The following is a 20,811-nucleotide window of genomic DNA, read 5'->3' as shown; positions in this document are numbered from 1 at the left end:
ATTGTATAACGGATGTGGGGGAAATAGCTAAATCCACTAATTTGAAGGGTGTGTCCACATACTGTTAGAGAGCAATGTTTATTTGAAAAACAGTATGCATTATGCTTTATCATAAAACGAATTATGCAACCTGTAGGCTAGTTGATTGTACTCTTCTCAGTATTGGATATAGCCTCTCTATAACGTGCTTATTGACAGGTAGCATTAGTTCATTAGCCATGGGGTATAGTCTACCACAGGATGGCGATACAATACTCGTTATTGTTTCATAGTGCCCTCTTATACATTTTGTCAACGGTGTGGGTCGCCAAGCGTCCGGGGTAGCCTACAGTAGCGCGCCGGGGCCTGGCTTCATGTGCGTACCTTTCCCGTCTGCTCTGCTCACTCTCACTCAGATGGGAGCGACAAAAACACAGACGCCCACCTATCACTGCCTCCACTCACTTTCTATCACAGCTACTCAAGATGGCGGCAGCTTCCTCCATCCAGCCGCCGACCGTTCACTCTTTGAACCAGGAAAGTGCACATTTCCCGGATTCTGACAGCCCGGAAAGCCGGCAGGATGAGGACGCAGCATCCGAGGGGACCAGTCTCAGAGACTTACCCGATTTGGAACCGGAGGAAATTGAGAAGAGGCTAGAGAAAACTCGCCGCGAGCTGAGCAACAGGAGGAAAATCCTAATTAAAAACCTTCCACAAGATTCAACCAACCAGGTATCCTACACTAATTCTGTATTCTGACAGATGGAGGGAAAGTTGTTTTGTTGCGCTTCTCTTTTGCGGCTCTCTGGAAGTTTAAAATAATTTCAGGTGTGCTAATATGCAATACTTTGCTATACTTATGTGTAGTTCATTTGGACCAAAACGAATACTGGGCCTTATTAACTTAAACTGTTTGAGAGATCCGTTAATTTTGCTGCGAGTATTGTCGTGGCTCTGCGACCTGCCACTCTCATTCGATATCCATATTACTGTTAAATAGTAGAAGTTTGTAATGCATCATTAGTCTAATTCCTACAAAGACAGTTATACAATGTAAATGCTGAAAGGCATTTAACTATGGACGCGCACCGGGCTTGTTATATTTTGTTTTTACAATGTAGTGAGGAAAGATATCAGACAGTGGCCTCGAGTTTGTTAATCATTTCTATAATGTGACCAATGTACACAAATATTTGCCAGTAGCTTACAATTGAGCAAATAGAAGCGAAGCCAAGGGCAATGTTATGCGTTTATTTATCTGCGTAGACCTCCACTTCACATGAAACTTTTTAGTTTGTCTGATATGGGCTATTTGGTTTTAATTTTGCGACATGACAACCAAATCGAGCACTACAATATGTTATTCCTGATTACGCAGTACGACCATATCATAATACTACAACTATCCAATATACAGTATATTAAGTTATAAGGAAATTGTATTGCACGTCAAACCATTGATTTTAAAACACACACACACACACACACACACACACACACACACACACACACACACAGTCTGTGCACCACAGTTCCCATGTGAGTAAGTGGGTTTTCCCAGAATCCACACACACAGGAGAGCAACATTTTTAAACAGATCCACTCTGCACCATAAGGAGGCTGCCAGGTTGATGGAAATGGAAAACCATCTCCGGCTGATGTAACTTGTCTGCTATCCCCCATCCTTTCCATATCCCCTCCATATCCCCTCCTCGCCCCCAGCCCATTTCCCCCCAGTATAGTAGGAGCCTGACTAGCCCCATTTTAATGGTGTCCTTGTCCAAGTTGGATGCTGTCAGATCTATAGCCCTGCTGATACCCCTCAGATGAACGGGAAGGGGATGGAGAGAGGTAGGGAGAGAAGATATAGCAGAAAAGCAGGTTGAGAGAGAGCAGATGTAGGTTGAGCGGTTGATGGAGGATACAGTGCATTCGAAAAGTATTCAGACCCCTTGACTTTTTCCACATTTTTGTTACATTACAGCCGTGTTCTAAAATTGATTACATTGTTTTTTCCCCTCATCAGTCTACACACAATAACCCATTATGACAAAGCAAATACAAATACAAAGCAAAGCAAAAAGGTTTTTAGACGTTTTTGCAAATGTATTATAAATAAAAAATGGAAATATCACATTTACATAAGTATTCAAACCCTTTACTCAGTACTATGTTGAAGCACCGTTGGCAGTGATTATAGCCTGGAGTCTTCGTAGGGAATGAAGCTACAAGCTAGGCACACCTGTCTTTGGGGAGTTTCTCCCATTCTCTGCAGATCCTCTCAAGCTCTGTCGGGTTGGATGGGGAGTGTTGCTGCACAGCTATTTTCACATCTCTCCAGAGATGTTCGATTGGGTTCAAGTCTGGGCTCTGGCTGGACCACTCAACAACATTCAGAGACTTGTCCCGAAGCCACTCCTGCTTTGTCTTGGCTGATGGCTTAGGGTCGTTGTCCTGTTGGAAGGTGAAACTTCGCCCCAGTCTGAGGTCCTGAGCGCTATTGAGCAGGTTTTCACCCAGGATCTCTCTGTACTTTGCTCCATTCATCTTTCCCTCTATCCTGACTAGTCTCCCAGTCCCTGCCACTGAAAAACATCCCCACAACATGATGCTGCCACCACCATGCTTCATCATAGGGGTGGTGACAGGTTTCCTCCAGATGTGACTTTCTCCAATTCAGGCCAAAGAGTTCAATGTTGGTTTCATCAGAACAGAGAATCTTGTTTCTCATGGTTTGAGTCCTTTAGGTGCCTTTTGGCAAACTCCAAGTGGACTGTCATGTGCCTTTTACTGAGGAGTGACTTCCGTCTAGCCACTCTACCATAAAGGCCTGATTGGTGGAGTGCTGCAGAGATGGTTGTCCTTCTAGAAGTTTCTCCCATCTCCACAGAGGAACTCTGGAGCTCTGTCAGAGTGACCATCGGGGTCACCTCTCTGACCAAGGCCCTTCTCAGCCAATTGCTCAGTTTGGCCAGTTGGCCAGCTTTAGGAAGAGTCTAGGTGGTTCCAAACTTCTTCTGTTTAAGATTGATGGAGGCCACTGTGTTCTTGGGGACCTTCAATGTTGCAGACATTTTTTGGTACTCTTCCCCAGATCTGTGCATCGACACAATCCTGTCTCGGAGCTTTACGGACAATTTCCTTCGACCTCATGGCTTGGTTTTTGCTCTGACATGCACTGTCAACTGTGGGACCTTATATAGACAGGTGGGTGCCTTTCCAAATCATGTCCAATCAATTGAATTTACCACAGGTGGACTCCAATCAAGTTGTAGAAACATCTCAAGCATGATCAGTGGAAACAGGATGCACCTGAGCTCAATTTTGAGTCTCATAGCAAAGGGTCTGAATACTTATGTAAATAAGGTATTTATGTTTTTTTATCTTAAATACATTTGAAATTTGTATTTTTGTCATTATGGGGTATTGTGTGCAGAATGATGAGGAAATGCTTTTATTAAATCATTTTTAGAATAAGGTTGTAACGTAACAAAATGTGGAAAAAGGGAAGGGGTCTGAATACTTTCCGAATGCACTGTATAGATGGTTTTCTGTTCCATCAACCAGTCCTCTCTTACAAAAGAGATTTCATCTCTGTGAGACTAACCTGGATAAATAAAGGTTAAGTAGAAACAAATGAGAGTGGGGCAGAATACAGGGTGGGAGGGTTAAGGGGTGAGGTGGGAGGGATGGGGGAGGATGAGTTGTCAAACTACCCACTCACCTCCTGCTGTCAGCTAAGCTGTTCAATTATTTAGAGCCTCTCTGGAACAGGTGAGACTCATGCAGGTGGTGTGTATGTCACCCTCTTTACCCAGCCCTCTCCTGGATAGCACTGCTGCATGTGTCAATAGCAGATGTTGTCAAATCTGCCCCTCAAAGAACAAGACACACTCTTCATCACCACCGTGCACACACAACACGCACTCAATATCACATACACAAAACCCCACGCACAAACAAACGCAAGCCTGCATACAAATCCATTATTTTGAAGAGGTCATTATTAGTATTGATATAATGGGTATCCTACTCCCTGAGTAGCTCCCTAAGAGGACTGAAATAGCTGACAGGGAGCTGAGTGGTGCAGCATGCCTGACTCTGAGCCTGGGTGTAGAAGCTAGCTGACTGTTGTAGAGCTGGCTGACTGTTGTAGATCTAGCTGCCTGGCTGACTGTTGTAGTGCTGGTGCTACAGAGCATGGTGCTTCAGAGCATGGTGCTTCAAAGCATGGTGCTTCAGAGCATGGTGCTACAGAGCATGGTGCTTCAGAGCATGGTGCTTCAGAGCATGGTGCTACAGAGCATGGTGCTACAGAGCATGGTGCTACAGAGCATGGTGCTTGCAACACCATGGTTGTGGCTTCATTTCCCACAGGGGACCAGTATGAAAAAAAGTATGAAAATGTATGCAGTCACTACTGTGAATCGCTCTGGATAAGAGCGTCTGCTAAATGACGTAAATTATTACTCTTATTATCAGAGCTGATTGAGAAGAAAAGACTACTGGCAACTTAAAGTGGAAATATGTTGCATTCACAGCAGTGACGTAACTAGAGATTCATGGATAGAGGGGCTAGCCTCTTTTAGGGGGGTCTGGGCATACTCCCCCCTCTCTATCTGTTCTGACTTACCACAAATTCACATTGTAGCCTATCTGCATGAATCCGTCCTGTCAAAGCTTTTTCCTGTCCGTTTACTGTTAGCAAGCAGTCTCAAGCCACAGAAGTAGCTAACACTAGAGGTCGACCGATTAATCGGAATGGCCGATTAATTAGGGCCGATTTCAAGTTTTCATAACAATCAGAAATCTGTATTTTTTGGACCTTTATTTAACTAGGCTAGTCAGTTAACCTCTCTGGGCCAGTGGGACGCTTGCGTCCCACCTACTCAACAGCCAGTGTAATCCCGTGGCGCGATATTGAAATACCTTAGAAATGCTATTACTTTAATTTCTCAAACATATGACTATTTTACACCATTTTAAAGACAAGACTCTCGTTAATCTAACCACACTGTCCGATTTCAAAAAGGCTTTACAACGAAAGCAAAACATTAGATTATGTCAGCAGAGTACCCAGCCAGAAATAATCAGACACCCATTTTTCAAGCTAGCATATAATGTCACATAAACCCAAACCACAGCTAAATGCAGCACTAACCTTTGATGATCTTCATCAGATGACAATCCTAGGACATTATGTTATACAATACATGCATGTTTTGTTCAATCAAGTTCATATTTATATCAAAAAACTGCTTTTTACATTAGCATGTGACTAGCATGTGACTAGCATTCCCACCGAACACTTCCGGTGAATTTACTAAATTACTCACGATAAATGGTCACAAAAAACATAATTATTTTAAGAATTATAGATACAGAACTCCTTTATGCACTCGCTATGTCCGATTTTAAAATAGCTTTTCGGTGAAAGCACATTTTGCAATATTCTGAGTAGATAGCCCGGCCATCACAGGCTAGCTATTTTGACACCCACCAAGTGTGGTACTCACCAAACTCCGATTTACTATTAGAAAAGTTTGATTACCTTTGTCTTCGTCAGAATGCACTCCCAGGACTTCTACTTCAATAACAAATGTAGGTTTGGTTCCAAATAATCCATAGTTATATCCAAATAGCGGCGTTTTGTTCGTGCGTTCAAGACACTATCCGATGGGTAAAGAAGGGTGACGCGCCCGACGTGTTTCGTGACAAAAAATGTCAAAATATTCCATTACCGTACTTCGAAGCATGTCAACCGCTGTTTAAAATCAATTTTTATGCTATTTTTCTCGTAAAAAAGCGATAATATTCCGACCGGGAGTCGTTGTTTTCGTTCAAAGAGAGAGAAAGTAAACATGGTGTCGGCTCGTGCACGCGCCTCCAGTCTCATTGTCCTCAGATCGACCACTTACAAAATGCGCTAATGTTTTTCAGCCAGGGCCTGCAAAGCCACCATTCAACTTTCTGGCGCCTTCTGAGAGCCTATGGGAGCGTTAGAAAATGTCACATCATGCCAGAGATCCCCTGTTTTGGTTAGAGATGATCAAGAAGGCCATGAAATGGTCAGAGAGAGCGCTTCCTGTTTGGAATCTTCTCAGGTTTTGGCCTGCCAAATGAGTTCTGTTATACTCACAGACACCATTCAAACAGTTTTAGAAACTTTAGGGTATTTTCTATCCAAATCAAACAATTATATGCATATTCTAGTTACTGGGCAGGAGTAGTAACCAGATTAAATCGGGTACGTTTTTTATCCGGCCGTGTAAATACTGCCCCCTATCCCCAACAGGTTTTAAGAACACATTCTTATTTTCAATGACGGCCTAGGAACGGTGGGTTAACTGCCTTGTTCAGTGGCAGAACGACAGATTTTTACCTTGTCAGCTCAGGAATTCAATCTTGCAACCTTACGGTTAACTAGTCCAACGCTCTAACCACCTGCTTTACATTGCACTCCACGAGGAGCCTGCCTGTTACGCGAATGCAGTAAGAAGCCAAGGTAAGTTGCTAGCTAGCATTAAACTTATCTTATAAAAACAATCAATCATAATCACTAGTTAACTACACATGGTTGATGATATTACTAGTTTATCTAGCCTGTCCTGCGTTGCATATAATCGCTTAGGTACATGTTGCTCCAACCATAAACATCAATGCCTTTCTTAAAATCAATACACAAGTATATATTTTTAAACCTGCATATTTAGTTAATATTGCCTGCTAACATGAATTTCTTTTAACTAGGGAAAATGTGTCACTTCTCTTGCAAACAGAGTCAGGGTATATGCAGCAGTTTGGGCCGCCTGGCTCGTTGCGAACTGTGAAGACTATTTCTTCCTAACAAAGACAGCCGACTTCGCCAAACGGGGGATGATTTAACAAAAGCGCATTTGCGAAAAAAGCACAATCGTTGCACGACTGTACCTAACCATAAACATCAATGCCTTTCTTAAAGTCAATATACAGAAGTATATATTTTTAAACCTTTATATTTAGCTAAAAGAAATCCAGGTTAGCAGGCAATATCAACCAGGTGAAATTGTGTCATTTTGCGTTCATTGCACACAGTCAGGGTATATGCAACAGTTTGGGCCGCCTGGCTCGTTGCGAACTAATTTGCCAGAATTTTACGTAATTATGACATAACATTGAAGCTTGTGCAATGTAACAGGAATAACGTTTTGTTTTCGAGATGATCATTTCCGGATTCGACCATATTAATGACCTAAGGCTCGTATTTCTGTGTGTTATTATGTTTTAATTAAGTCTATGATTTGATAGAGCAGTCTGACTGAGCGATGGTAGGCAGCAGCAGGCTCGTAAGCATTCATTCAAAATAGCGCTTTCGTGCATTTTGCCAGCAGCCCTTCGCAATACATTGCACTGTTTATGACTTCAAGCCTGTCAACTCCCAAGATGAGGCTGGTGTAACCGATGTGAAATGGCTAGCTAGTTAGCCCGGTGCGCGCTAATAGCGTTTCAAACGTCAATCGCTCTGAGACTTGGAGTAGTTGTTTCTCCTTGCTCTACATGGGTAACGCTGCTTCGAGGGTGGCTTTTGTCGATGTGTTCCTGGTTCAAGCCCAGGTAGGAGCGAGGAGAGGGACGGAAGCCATAATGTTACACTGGCAATACTAAAGTGCCTATAAGAACATCCAATAGTCAAAGGTATATGAAATACAAATCGTATAGAGAGAAATAGTCCTATAATTCCTATAATAACTACAACCTAAAACTTCTTACCTGGGAATATTGAAGTCTCATGTTAAAAGGAACCACCAGCTTTCATATGTTCTCATGTTCTGAGCAAGGAACTTAAACGTTAGCTTTTTTACATGGCACATATTGCACTTTTACTTTCTTCTCCAACACTTTGTTTTTGCATTATTTAAACCAAATTGAACATGTTTCATTATTTGAGGCTAAATTGATTTTATTGATCTATTATATTAAGTTAAGTGTTCATTCAGTATTGTTGTAATTGTCATTATTACAAATAAAAAAGTAAAAATAAATAAATAGGCCGATTAATCGGTACTGGCTTTTTTTGGTCCTCCAATAACCGGTATCGGTATCGGCGTTGAAAAATCATAATCGTTCGACCTCTAGCTAACACTAACCAGAATGTTAGCTACAAGTAGGCCTAACAGTAACTAGCGCTTGCAGCTGTATACTGCAATTCCATTGAAATATAAGTATTTTTATTACTTTTACAACAGCCTCTCCATCCACACATACTACTATTCCTCTCCCTCATGTCTCTAACAGCCTATTTTTTCAATAATCCCTGAAGACAGTCAAATTTAAGCACTGTGGACAGTGAATGAACAAAGCTCTTTAGTTGTATCTGTCTTCAGAGAGAGAGACACAGAGTGGAGGGAGACAGAGAGAGACACACAGAGTGGAGGGAGACAGAGAGAGACACACAGAGTGGAGGGAGACAGAGAGAGACACACAGAGTGGAGGGAGACAGAGTGGAGGGAGACAGAGTAGGGTGAGAGAAAGAGAGAGAGAGGAAGGAGGGAGTAGAGAGAGCGACAGAAGTCTGCTGCAGAGTTTTTTTCTGGATCAAAATGGGGTTTGGGTGGTGTGACACCCCAGCTTTTATTTTAGTGATTGTTAGTTGTCAAAAATGATCTTATTAAAAACAATTATTGGTCCATTATCTTTTCTACATACTTATATATACACACACTGTATATTACTGTTTGGACTTTGGCGGCCCGCCCAAGACTTTTCAATGCAGAAAACATTCTTAGTTGCCTACTGCCGCTTGCTGATCTGTAGCAGCCTGGCCTGTGGAGTGGAGGGAGAGACAGTGGAAAGCGAGGCAGGAGTTTGCTGCCTGCTGCTGGCCTGCTGTTATCCGGTGCCTGTCTGTCTCTGGCACTGGCTCAGAAGCTGCTATTGAGACTCCCTCCCTGGTGGGATCAGTAGTTCTTTATATCATTGTAGTCCGATTCTGTGTTCATCCTCTTTTACAATTGTATATTTCGGAAGCTGGGACTGCCCGTTGATATCACTATAGTTCATGTACATTCTGACTGAAACACCTGGGGTACAAACAACATATTGTGACCCATTTTCCCACAGATATCTTTAGACTTTGTAAAGATCAGAAAACTGTAATTTCAATCATTCACAGAACAGTTGAGGAATGGAATGACATGGTACTAAAGCTGCACATTGGAAAAGTATTTGTAGTTATGTAACACAAACCCTTTCGTTCTGTATCTAATATGTGTACATTTGAAGTGGCTGTTATGAGTTGTAGCGTAAATGCACTTAGAAAGAATTGCAAGGTTCTAACATGTCATTATAGCTTTGCCTTTGAAAGCCCATTGTAACCTCTGTGGCTGTAAAGGGGTTTTGCTGGTGGCAGATCTCTGTATAGCTCAGTCAGTGCGGTGGTTTCAGCTGGTGCCATGATATGTGAGGAGCCTCTGCCTTGCTGCTGTGTGGTGTGCTGCTGAGGCGGCAGTGTGCCGCTGTGCCCACCTGAGCCCTGAGCTCCAGGGACACACAGAGACGGGGAAAGATCAGACGAATTGACTGGAAAACGAGCCCTGTCCTTGGGCATGCCACCTGCCACTGATGCTTCTCCTCTCACAGAACCATGCCTGGAGAGAGAGGAGAGAGCTACAGAGAGGAGAGAGAGTGCTAACATTTACGTCATTTAGCAGACGCTCTTATCCAGAGCGACTTACAAATTGGTGCATTCACCTTATGATATCCAGTGGAACAACTTTACAATAGTACATCTATATCTTTTTTGGGGGGGAGGGTAGAAGGATTACTTAATCCTATCCCAGGTATTCCTTAAAGAGGTGGGGTTCCAGGTGTCTCCGGAAGGTGGTGATTGACTCCGCTGTCCTGGCGTCGTGAGGGAGCTTGTTCCACCATTGGGGTGCCAGAGCAGCGAACAGTTTTGACTGGGCTGAGCGGGAACTGTGCTTCCGCAGAGGTAGGGAGGCGAGCAGGCCAGAGGTGGATGAACGCAGTGCCCTTCTTTGGGTGTAGGGACTGATCAGAGCCTGAAGGTACGGAGGTGCCGTTCCCCTCACAGCTCCGTAGGCAAGCACCATGGTCTTGTAGCAGATGCGAGCTTCAAGTGGAAGCCAGTGGAGTGTGCGGAGGAGCGGGGTGACGTGAGAGAACTTGGGAAGGTTGAACACCAGACGGGCTGCGGCGTTCTGGATGAGTTGTAGGGGTTTAATGGCACAGGCAGGGAGCCCCGCCAACAGCGAGTTGTAGTTATCCAGACGGGAGATGACAAGTGCCTGGATTAGGACCTGTGCCGCTTCCTGTGTGAGGCAAGGTCGTACTCTGCAAATGTTGTAGAGCATGAACCTACAGGATCGGGTCACCGCCTTGATGTTAGCGGAGAACGACAGGGTGTTGTCCAGGGTCACGCCAAGGCTCTTAGCACTCTGGGAGGAGGACACAATGGAGTTGTCAACCGTGATGGCGAGATCATGGAATGGGCAGTCCTTCCCCGGGAGGAAGAGCAGCTCCGTCTTGCCGAGGTTCAGCTTGAGGTGGTGATCCGTCATCCACACTGATATGTCTGCCAGACATGCAGAGATGCGATTCGCCACCTGGTTATCAGAAGGGGGAAAGGAGAAGATTGTGTGTCGTCTGCGTTGCAATGATAGGAGAAACCATGTGAGGATATGACAGAGCCAAGTGACTTGGTGTATAGCGAGAATAGGAGAGGACCTAGAACTGAGCCCTGGGGGGGACACCAGTGGTGACAGCACGTGGTGCGGAGACGGATTCTCGCCACGCCACCTGGTAGGAGCGACCTGTCAGGTAGGACGCAATCCAAGAGTGAGCCACGCCGGAGATGCCCAACTCGGAGAGGGTGGAGAGGAGGATCTGATGGTTCACAGTATCAAAGGCAGCAGATAGGTCTAGAAGGATGAGAGCAGAAGAGAGAGAGTTAGCTTTAGCAGTGCGGAGAGCCTCCGTGACACGGAGAAGAGCAGTCTCAGTTGAATGACCAGTCTTGAAACCTGACTGATTTGGATCAAGAAGGTCATTCTGAGAGAGATAGCAAGAGAGCTGGCCAAGGACGGCACGCTCAAGAGTTTGAGAGAAAAGAAAGAAGGGATACTGGTCTGTAGTTGTTGACATCGGAGGGATTGAGTGTAGGTTTTTTGAGAAGGGGTGCAACTCTCGCTCTCTTGAAGACGGAAGGGACGTAGCCAGCGGTCAAGGATGAGTTGATGATCAAGGTGAGGTAAGGGAGAAGGTCTCCGGAAATGGTCTGGAGAAGAGAGGGGATAGGGTCAAGCCGGCAGGTTGTTGGGCGACCGGCCGTCACAAGTCGCAAGATTTCATCTGGAGAGAGAGGGGAGAAAGAGGTCAAAGCATAGGGTAGGGCAATGTGAGCAGGACCAGCGGTGTCGTTTGACTTAACAAACGAGGATCGGATGTCGTCAACCTTCTTTTCAAAATGGTTGACAAAGTCATCCGCAGAGAGGGAGGAGGGGGGGGAGGAGGATTCAGGAGGGAGGAGAAGGTGGCAGAGAGCTTCCTAGGGTTAGAGGCAGATGCTTGGAATTTAGAGTGGTAGAAAGTGGCTTTAGCAGCAGAAACAGAAGAAGAAAATGTGGAGAGGAGGGAGTGAAAAGATGCCAGGTCCGCAGGGAGGCTAGTTTTCCTCCATTTCCGCTCGGCTGCCCGGAGCCCTGTTCTGTGAGCTCGCAATGAGTCGTCAAGCCACGGAGCAGGAGGGGAGGACCGAGCCGGCCGGGAGGATAGGGGACATAGAGAGTCAAAGGATGCAGAAAGGGAGGAGAGGAGGGTTGAGGAGGCAGAGTCAGGAGATTGGTTGGAGAAGGATTGAGCAGAGAGAAGAGACGATAGGATGGAAGAGGAGAGAGTGGCAGGAGAGAGAGAGAGCGAAGGTTGCGATGGCGCAATACCATCTGAGTAGGGGCAGAGTGAGTAGTGTTGGAGGAGAGCGAGAGGGAAAAGGATACAAGGTAGTGGTCGGAGACTTGGAGGGGAGTTGCAGTGAGATTAGTAGAAGAACAGCATCTAGTAAAGATGAGGTCAAGCGTATTGCCTGCCTTGTGAGTAGGGGGGGACGGTGAGAGGGTGAGGTCAAAAGAGGAGAGGAGTGGAAAGAAGGAGGCAGAGAGAAATGAGTCAAAGGTAGACGTAGGGAGGTTAAAGTCACCCAGAATTGTGAGGGGTGAGCCATCCTCAGGAAAGGAACTTATCAAGGCGTCAAGCTCATTAATGAACTCTCCAAGGGAACCTGGAGGGCGATAAATGATAAGGATGTTAAGCTTGAATGGGCTAGTGAGTGTGACAGCATGGAATTCAAAGGAGGAGATAGACAGATGGGTCAGGGGAGAAAGAGAGAATGTCCACTTGGGAGAGATGAGGATTCCATTGCCACCACCCCGCTGACCAGATGCTCTCGGGGTATGCGTGAACACGTGGTCAGACGAGGAGAGAGCAATAGGAGTAGCCGTGTTTTCTGTGGTAATCCATGTTTCCGTCAGCGCCAAGAAGTCGAGGGACTGGAGGGTAGCATAGGCTGAGATGAACTCTGCCTTGTTGGCCGCAGACCGGCAGTTCCAGAGGCTGCCGGAGACCTGGAATTCCACGTGGGTCGTGCGCGCTGGGACCACCAGGTTAGAGTGGCAGCGGCCATGCGGTGTGAAGCGTTTGTGTGGCCTGTGCAGAGAGGAGAGAACAGGGATAGACAGACACATAGTTGACAGGCTACAGGAGAGGCTACGCTAATGCAAAGGAGATTGGAATGAAAATTAACTAAACAACTGGGGAAGCGAGAGAGCAGGGCCTCCCTCACTAACCATTCACTGAAACACTCAAATATAACTTTTCCTAAGGAGAGGAGTTAGTGGTTACACCTTTGAGAGACTAAAGTCAAGGACAGAGAGAAACAAAGAGAGATACAAGTGTGAAACGGGGTGAGAGAGAGGTCAGAGAGAGGGAGGGAGAGAGATTGTGTGTACATGAGCATGTTCTTGTTCTCTCTGGGTAACAGAACACTGCATGAACATTTCATTAGACAGACAAGTAGCAGTGCAGAGGGGCATAAGGAGAGGAGACAGAGTTGTTAATCTCTCTGGGATATGTGGGACGCTAGCGTCCAACCTCGACAACAGCCAGTGAAATTGCAGGGTGCCAAATTCAAAACAACAGAAATCTCATAATTAACATTCCTCAAACATACAAGTATTATACACCATTTAAGATAAACTTCTTGTTAATCCAGCCACAGTGTCTGATTTCAAAAAGGCTTTACTGTGAAAGCATACCATACGATTATGTTAGGTCAGCGCCTAGTCACAAAAAAACAGCCATTTTCCAGCCAAAGAGAGGAGTCACAAAAAGCAGAAATATAGATAAAATGAATCACTAACCTTTGATGATCTTCATCAGTTTGCACTCATAGGACTTCATGTTACACAATACATGTATATTTTGTTCGATAAAGTTCATATTTATATCCAAAAATCTCAGTTTACATTGGCGCGTTATGTTCAGAAATGTTTTGCCTACAAAACATCCGGTGATTTTGCAGAGAGCCACATTAATTTACATAAATACTCATCATAATGTAACGTCCGTCGTTAACGGTAGACCAAGGCGCAGCGTGAGTTGGGTTCATCTTTATTTATTTTAAACGTGAACCAGCAAAACAATAAATAATACAACGAACGAAAAGCTATGCGTGCAAACGCATGCAACGCAAAGACAACTTCCCACACCAGACAGGTGGAAAAAGGGCTACCTAAGTATGACTCCCAATCAGCGACAACGAAGTACAGCTGTCCCTGATTGAGAGCAAGGCCAGGCCAAAACACAGAAATACAAAACATAGAAATATAAAATATAGAACATACATCAAAACCCCAAAACACACAAAACAAACACCCCCTGCCACGCCCTGACCAAACTACTATAACAAATAACCCCTTTTACTGGTCAGGACGTGACACATAAACTTTGATGAAAGACAGAAGTGTTATGCATAGGATTATAGATAAACTTCTCCTTAATGCAACCGCTGTGTCAGATTTCAAAAAAGCTTTACGGTGAAAGCACACCATGCGATAATCTGAGTACAGCGCTCAGCCACCAAAACAAGCCATACAGATACCTCCATGTTGTGGAGTCAACAAAAGTCAGAAATAGTGTTATATTCACTTACCTTTCATCATCTTCATCGGAATGCACTCCCAGGGATCCCAGTTCCACAATAAATGTTTGTTTTGTTCGATAAAGTTAATCTTTATGTCCAAATACCTCCTTTTTGTTTGCGCGTTTAGTTCACTATTCCAAATGCACAAGGCGCGGGCACTAAGTCCAGACGAAAAGTCAAAAAAGTTCCATTACAGTTTGTAGAAACATGTCAAACGATGTATAGAATCAATCTTTAGGATGTTTTTATCATAAATTTTCAATAATATTCCAACCGGACAATTCCTTTGTCTTTAGAAATGAAAGGGAACGGAGCTCCTGCTCGTGACTAAACTAAAGGCTTTCAGCCAGACCACTAGTTCAAACAGCTCTTATTCGCTCCCCTTTTACAGTAGAAGCCTGAAACAACATTCTAAAGAATGTTGACATCCAGTGGAAGCCTTAGGAAGTGACCAAATTTACACTGTATATTGGATAGGCAATCACTTGAAAAACTACCAACCTCAGATTTACCACTTCCTGGTTGGATTTTTCTCAGGTTTTCGCCTGCCATATGAGTTCTGTTATACTCACAGACATCATTCAAACAGTTTTAGAAACTTCAGAGTGTTTTCTATCCAAATCTACTAATAATATGCATCTTAGCTTCTGGGCCTGAGTAGCAGGCAGTTTACTCTGGGCACGCTTTTCATCCGAATGTGAAAATACTGCCCCCCAGCCCAAAGAGGTAAACCCTCATTGATGCCACAGTAGAAAAAGCCTTTGAGCGCAACCTGTCTGTGAGGTGTCCTATGAAGTGAGACTATTTAGCCTTGTGTGTGATCTGTGCCGTGCTCTAGTGAGCCACCTGTCTTACACCCTGTTGAGGAAGTCACCTGTCTTACACCCTGTTGAGGAAGTCACCTGTCTTACACTCTGTTGAGGAGGTCACCTGTCTTGCACTCTGTTGAGGAGGTCACCTGTCTTGCACTCTGTTGAGGAGGTCACCTGTCTTGCACTCTGTTGAGGAAGTCACCTGTCTTACACTCTGTTGAGGAAGTCATCTGTCTTACACTCTGTTGAGGAAGTCACCTCAACAGAGTGTAAGATAGGGAACGGGGCAGAGTGGAATATGGGGCACCCATATTGGTCATGGTTCCACAAATAGGAAGAGAGAGAACAGACTTCTAGGAACAAGAACACAGAGTAATACCTACATGTTATCTGGTTAGTCATATCCTTGAGTGGATCAAGGGCAGGAAGACATTCCCTGCTAGGCCCCAGCTGACTGGTAGAGGCTGTACAGTGGCGTTTCCCAAACTCGGTCCTTGGGACCCCAAGGGGCACGTTTTGGTTTTTGGCCTAGCGCTACACAACAGATTCAAATAATCAACTAATCAGCAAGCTTTAATTATTTGAATCAGCCGTGTAGAGTTAGGGGAAAAACCTGAACAGGCACCCCTTGTGGTCCCAAGGACTGAGTTTGGGAGACGCTGCGGTGCAGTGACCAACATTGGCTTGTGTGTTTCTACTCTACCCAGAGCTGAAACTCACAGGCTGGCTGGCTGGCTGGTTGGCTGGCTGGCTGGCTGGCTGGAGGTGTGCTGGAGAGACTCTCACCCAGTCACCTACCAGTCACCTACTTTGAATCCCTCAGTCACTCCTTCCCTTTGACTCACATGGTCACTCTCCCTCTCTGACAGCGTAGACTTTTACTCCAAATCCCCTTAAACCACTGTCCTCTGTGTGTGTGCTTATAAACCATTATATTAAGCCTCTGTGAGTGAAGGGGGCAGAAGGTGTGTGTGTGTGCGTGCGTGCGTGTGTGTGTGTGTGTGCGTGTGTGTGTGTGTGTGTGTTTAGGCTACAATAGCGAACAAGTTAAGAGCTGAAGTGTAAATGTATGAACATCTCTTCCTGTGTAATCCATTAGCCTTAGCTCATCATTTCTCTGTGTCCTGCCCAGTTCTGCTCTCCTTTGCTCTGGCCTGGTCACCTCGCCTGCCTGCCTGCCTGGCTGGCTGGCTCCCTGCCTGGCTGGCTGCCTGCCTGTGCTGTGTGTGCTCCAAATGGCACCTTATTCCCTATATGGTGCACTGCCTTCGACCCGAGACCTATGGGCACTGATGAAAAGTAGTGGGCTATAGAGGGAATTGGGTTCCATTTGGGACACAGCCTGCCCAGATGTTTTTTCTAGGCCGATCATATGTTTATGACTAGGATTGTGTGTATTTGAGACAAGAAATCGTCACGTATGTCTTAATCGATATCTCTGGTTATTGTGTCCGGGAAGGGCTTTCTCCTCATTTAAGACCTATTATCGTCTGTGGACCGAGACGCATTAAGAGGAGAGGGAGAAGGAGAGATAGAGAGAGAGAGAGGTAGAAAGAGAGGGATAGATAGAGAGAAAGAAAGACAGGAAAAAATTGTTCATGTCGATTGTATCTCTCTCTGAGCGGAGATGAGTTTAGATGGCTCCTCTCCATGCATTTGTCCCAAATGGCATCCTATTCCCTATATAGTGCACTACTTTTGACCAGGGCTCATATACTGTACAGTAGAGCTCTGGTTAAAACAAGAAGTGCACTTTGTAGGGAATAGGGTGCCATTTGGAATTCTGCCAGAGAGTGTTTTCTCTCAGTAAGAGGAACAGACAGAATATAAGTATACCCAGTCTGTTTACTGTTAACTAAGTTAAGACTGTAGCTCTCAGGGCAGGACTGTGCTGTTTAATGTCAGACCCCTGCCGACACAGCAGGAAACAGCTAGGAGTCACTCACAACCAAGCAGAGACGCACACTGCGGGGACTGGAGCTGGTGGGCTGATGCTTTGGGACCCACTGTCTTTCCTCAAAATGTGACGACGGAGCAGTGTAGAAATAGCACAGCACACGATGGCTCAGCACAGCATGACTTGGTCTGACACAGCACGCATGTTTAAAGTGTGTAATGCAGTCTGAACTGTCTCAGGCAGCGATGTGTTTTACAGGATGTGGACGTGGGGCTTCAGAGTGGCTTAATGGAGGTTTGTCAGCAGGCTAGTTCTGCTGCAGGAGGGACCCTCTCTGCCTTTACCCTACCTCCACCCATCACCCATCTGTGAGCACAGAGACAAACAAGTTTGAGTAAATACAACAACATTGTTTAATCTCACCCCAGACAGACAGGGAAGCATACCACAGTGCATGGCCTTAAAAGGAGAGCGAGAGTAAGAGAGAGGGAAGGAGGAGGAGGAGAGAGAAGAGGAAGAGGCTTTTGTGCTGGATGTACAGCTCTACTCTCTCTCTCTCTCTCTCTCTCTCTCTTTCTCTCTCTCTCTCTCTCTCTCTCTCTCTCTCTCTCTCTAAGTGCTTTGATTTCCTCTAACATCCCATAAAAGCTGCTCTGTTTAGCTACCAGTGATCCAGCGTGGGTGTGTGTGGCCTGCTGCTGAGGTGAAACAACGCATGCCTCTCTCTGCCTCCCTCTGTTATATACAGTCCACACATCTTCTGTCAGGCAGCAGTTCCTCAGAGACCAGCCACACATCTTCTGTCAGGCAGCAGTTCCCCAGAGACCAGCCACACATCTTCTGTCAGGCAGCAGTTCCCCAGAGACCAGCCACACATCTTCTGTCAGGCAGCAGTTCCCCAGAGACCAGCCACACATCTTCTGTCAGGCAGCAGTTCCCCAGAGACCAGCCACACATCTTCTGTCAGGCAGCAGTTCCTCAGAGACCAGCCACACATCTTCTGTCAGGCAGCAGTTTCCCAGAGACCAGCCACACATCTTCTGTCAGGCAGCAGTTCCCCAGAGACCAGCCACACATCTTCTGTCAGGCAGCAGTTCCTCAGAGACCAGCCACACATCTTCTGTCAGGCAGCAGTTCCTCAGAGACCAGCCACACATCTTTTGTCAGGCAGCAGTTCCCCAGAGACCAGCCACACATCTTCTGTCAGGCAGCAGTTCCCCAGAGACCAGCCACACATCTTCTGTCAGGCAGCAGTTCCTCAGAGACCAGCCACACATCTTCTGTCAGGCAGCAGTTCCTCAGAGACCAGCCACAGATCTTTTGTCAGGCAGCAGTTCCTCAGAGACCAGCCACACATCTTCTGTCAGGCAGAAGTTCCTCAGAGACCAGCCACACATCTTCTGTCAGGCAGCAGTTCCTCAGAGACCAGCCACACATCTTCTGTCAGGCAGCAGTTCCTAAGAGACCAGCCATACATCTTCTGTCAGGCAGCAGTTCCCCAGAGACCAGCCACACATCTTCTGTCAGGCAGCAGTTCCCCAGAGACCAGCCACACATCTTCCCTCAGGCAGCAGGCAGGCACCACTACCTCCACGGTTAACATGGAGGTATACTATAAGCTATATAGTCTTGCCCTTCAATGTACACAGAGGGTACAGTATGCATGTTGGTCTCTCTTGGCTCAAAGTAGAGAGATTGACTGCACCAATTCTTGTTTTTGTGAGAAATATTAATGTGTTGAAAATTCCACATTTTCTGTATAATCAACTTACATATAGATCTGACAGTACATACTTACCCCACCAAACATGCCACCAGGGGTCTCCAGGTCAAGAACAAATTCAAGAAAATATACAGTTGTGGCCAAATGTTTTGAGAATGACACAAATATTAATTTTCACAAAGTCTGCTGCCTCAGTTTGTATGATGGCAATTTGCATATACTCCAGAATGTTATGAAGAGTGATCAGATGAAATGCAATTAATTGTAAAGTCCCTCTTTGCCATGCAAATGAACTGAATACCCCAAAAAATATTTCCACTGCATTTCAGCCCTGCCACAAAAGGACCAGCTGACATCATATCAGTGATTCTCTCGTTAACACAGGTGTGAGTGTTGACGAGGACAAGGCTGGAGATCACTCTGTCATGCTGATTGAGTTCGAATAACAGACTGGATGTCACGGTTCCGTAAGGCAGGAGGAAAAGGCAGAGTCAAACGCAGGAGACGTAGTCCAGTTGTGCCGTAGAACGGTATATTTATTTCACCGGAAAAAAACACTCGGCGTAACACAAGGGCATAGGGTGTGCCCAGAGACCACCCGGGAACACAGTTAACCCCGAGAAAACAAAGATACGCACCGGGCGCAGCCCGGCAAATAACATTCCTCTAGCGAGAAGCCGCTGGGGAAAAATGTGCAAAAAACACAAACGTTCACAGACCTGCCCGCTGACGAATTAACAATCCCGCACAAAACACAAACCACAAGGAACAAACTAAATACCACCCCACTAATTACAGAAACGAAAACAGGTGCGGACTTAAACAGACAAAACACAACGAACACAGAACATAGATCGGTGGCAGCTAGTAGACCGGCGACGACGACCGCCGAGCGCCGCCCGGCCGAGGAGGGGCACCATTTTCTGTGGATACTGTGACTCTGGAAGCTTAAAAAGGAGGGTGGTGCTTGGAATCATTGTTCTTCCTCTGTCAACCATGGTTACCTGCGAGGAAACACGTGCCGTCATCATTGCTTTGCACAAAAAGGGCTTCACAGACAAGGATATTGCTGCCAGTAAGATTGCACCTAAATCAACCATTTATCGGATCATCAAGAACTTCAAGGAGAGCGGTTCAATTGTTGTGAAGAAGGCTTCAGGGCGCCCAAGAAAGTCCAGCAAGCGCCAGGACCGTCTCCTAAAGTTGATTCAGCTGCGGGATGGGGGCACCACCAGTACAGAGCTTGCTCAGGAATGGTAGCAGGCAGGTGTGAGTGCATCTGCACGCACAGTGAGGCGAAGACTTTTGGAGGATGGCCTGGTGTCAAGAAGGGCAGCAAAGAAGCCACTTCTCTCCAGGAAAAACATCAGGGACAGACTGGTATTCTGTGAAAGGTACAGGGATTGGACTACTGAGGACTGGGGTAAAGTCATTTTCTCTGATGAATCCCCTTTCCGATTGTTTGGGGCATCCGGATTAAAGCTTGTCCGGAGAAGACAAGGTGAGTACTACCATCAGTCCTGTGTCATGCCAACAGTAAAGCATCCTGAGACCATTCATGTGTGGGGTTGCTTCTCAGCCAAGGGAGTGGGCTCACTCACAATTTTGCCTAAGAACACAGCCATGAATAAAGAATGGTACCAACACATCTTCCGAGAGCAACTTCTCCCAACCATCCAGGAACAGTTTGATGACGAACAATGTCTTTTCCAGCATGATAGAGCACCTTGTCATAAGACAAAAGTGATAACTAAGTGGCTCGGGAAACAAAACATCGATATTTTGGGTCCAGTGCCAGGAAACTCCCCAGACCTTAATCCCATTGAGAATTTGCGGTCAATCCTCAAGAGGCGGGTGGACAAACAAAAACCCACAAATTCTGACAAACTCTAGCATTGAATATGCAAGAATGGGTTGCCATCAGTCAGGATGTGGCCCAGAAGTTAATTGACAGCATGCCAGGGCGGATTGCAGAGGTCTTGAAAACACTGCAAATATTGACTCTTCAACTTCATGTAATTGTCAATAAAAGCCTTTGACACTTATGAAATGCTTGTAATTATACTTCAGTATTCCATAGTAACATCTGACAAAAATATCTAAAGACACTGAAGCAGCAAACTTTGTGGAAATTAATATTTGTGTCATTCTCAAAACTTTTGGCCACAACTGTACACTTTTCAGAGTTACAGTTATCTTGTTA

The 20,811-nt window shown here is 45.6% G+C and overlaps 1 protein-coding gene across 5 annotated transcripts in view; it reads left to right on the top strand.

Moving 5' to 3' along the window:
- The first annotated feature begins 335 nt into the window (after positions 1 to 335).
- Positions 336 to 20,811, top strand: part of raver2 (ribonucleoprotein, PTB-binding 2) — a 145,690-nt gene continuing 125,214 nt past the window's right edge. For 4 of the 5 annotated variants that reach the window (XR_003868712.1, XM_029707972.1, XM_029707971.1 and 1 more), the window contains exon 1: positions 336 to 714. Coding sequence is in view for 3 of the 5 variants with exons in the window: in XM_029707972.1 (XP_029563832.1) it covers positions 466 to 714 (249 nt within the window). In the remaining 2 variants the exon portion in view is untranslated. The remainder of the gene's footprint in view (positions 715 to 20,811) is intronic. The other variant, XM_029707973.1, reaches the window with a different exon arrangement.

Source organism: Salmo trutta, chromosome 22, assembly GCF_901001165.1.
Source record: "Salmo trutta chromosome 22, fSalTru1.1, whole genome shotgun sequence".
In the NCBI taxonomy this organism is placed as follows: Eukaryota; Metazoa; Chordata; class Actinopteri; order Salmoniformes; family Salmonidae; genus Salmo; species Salmo trutta.
The sequence above is the reverse complement of the archived record's forward strand: the minus strand, read 5'-3'. Positions and strand labels throughout refer to the sequence as shown.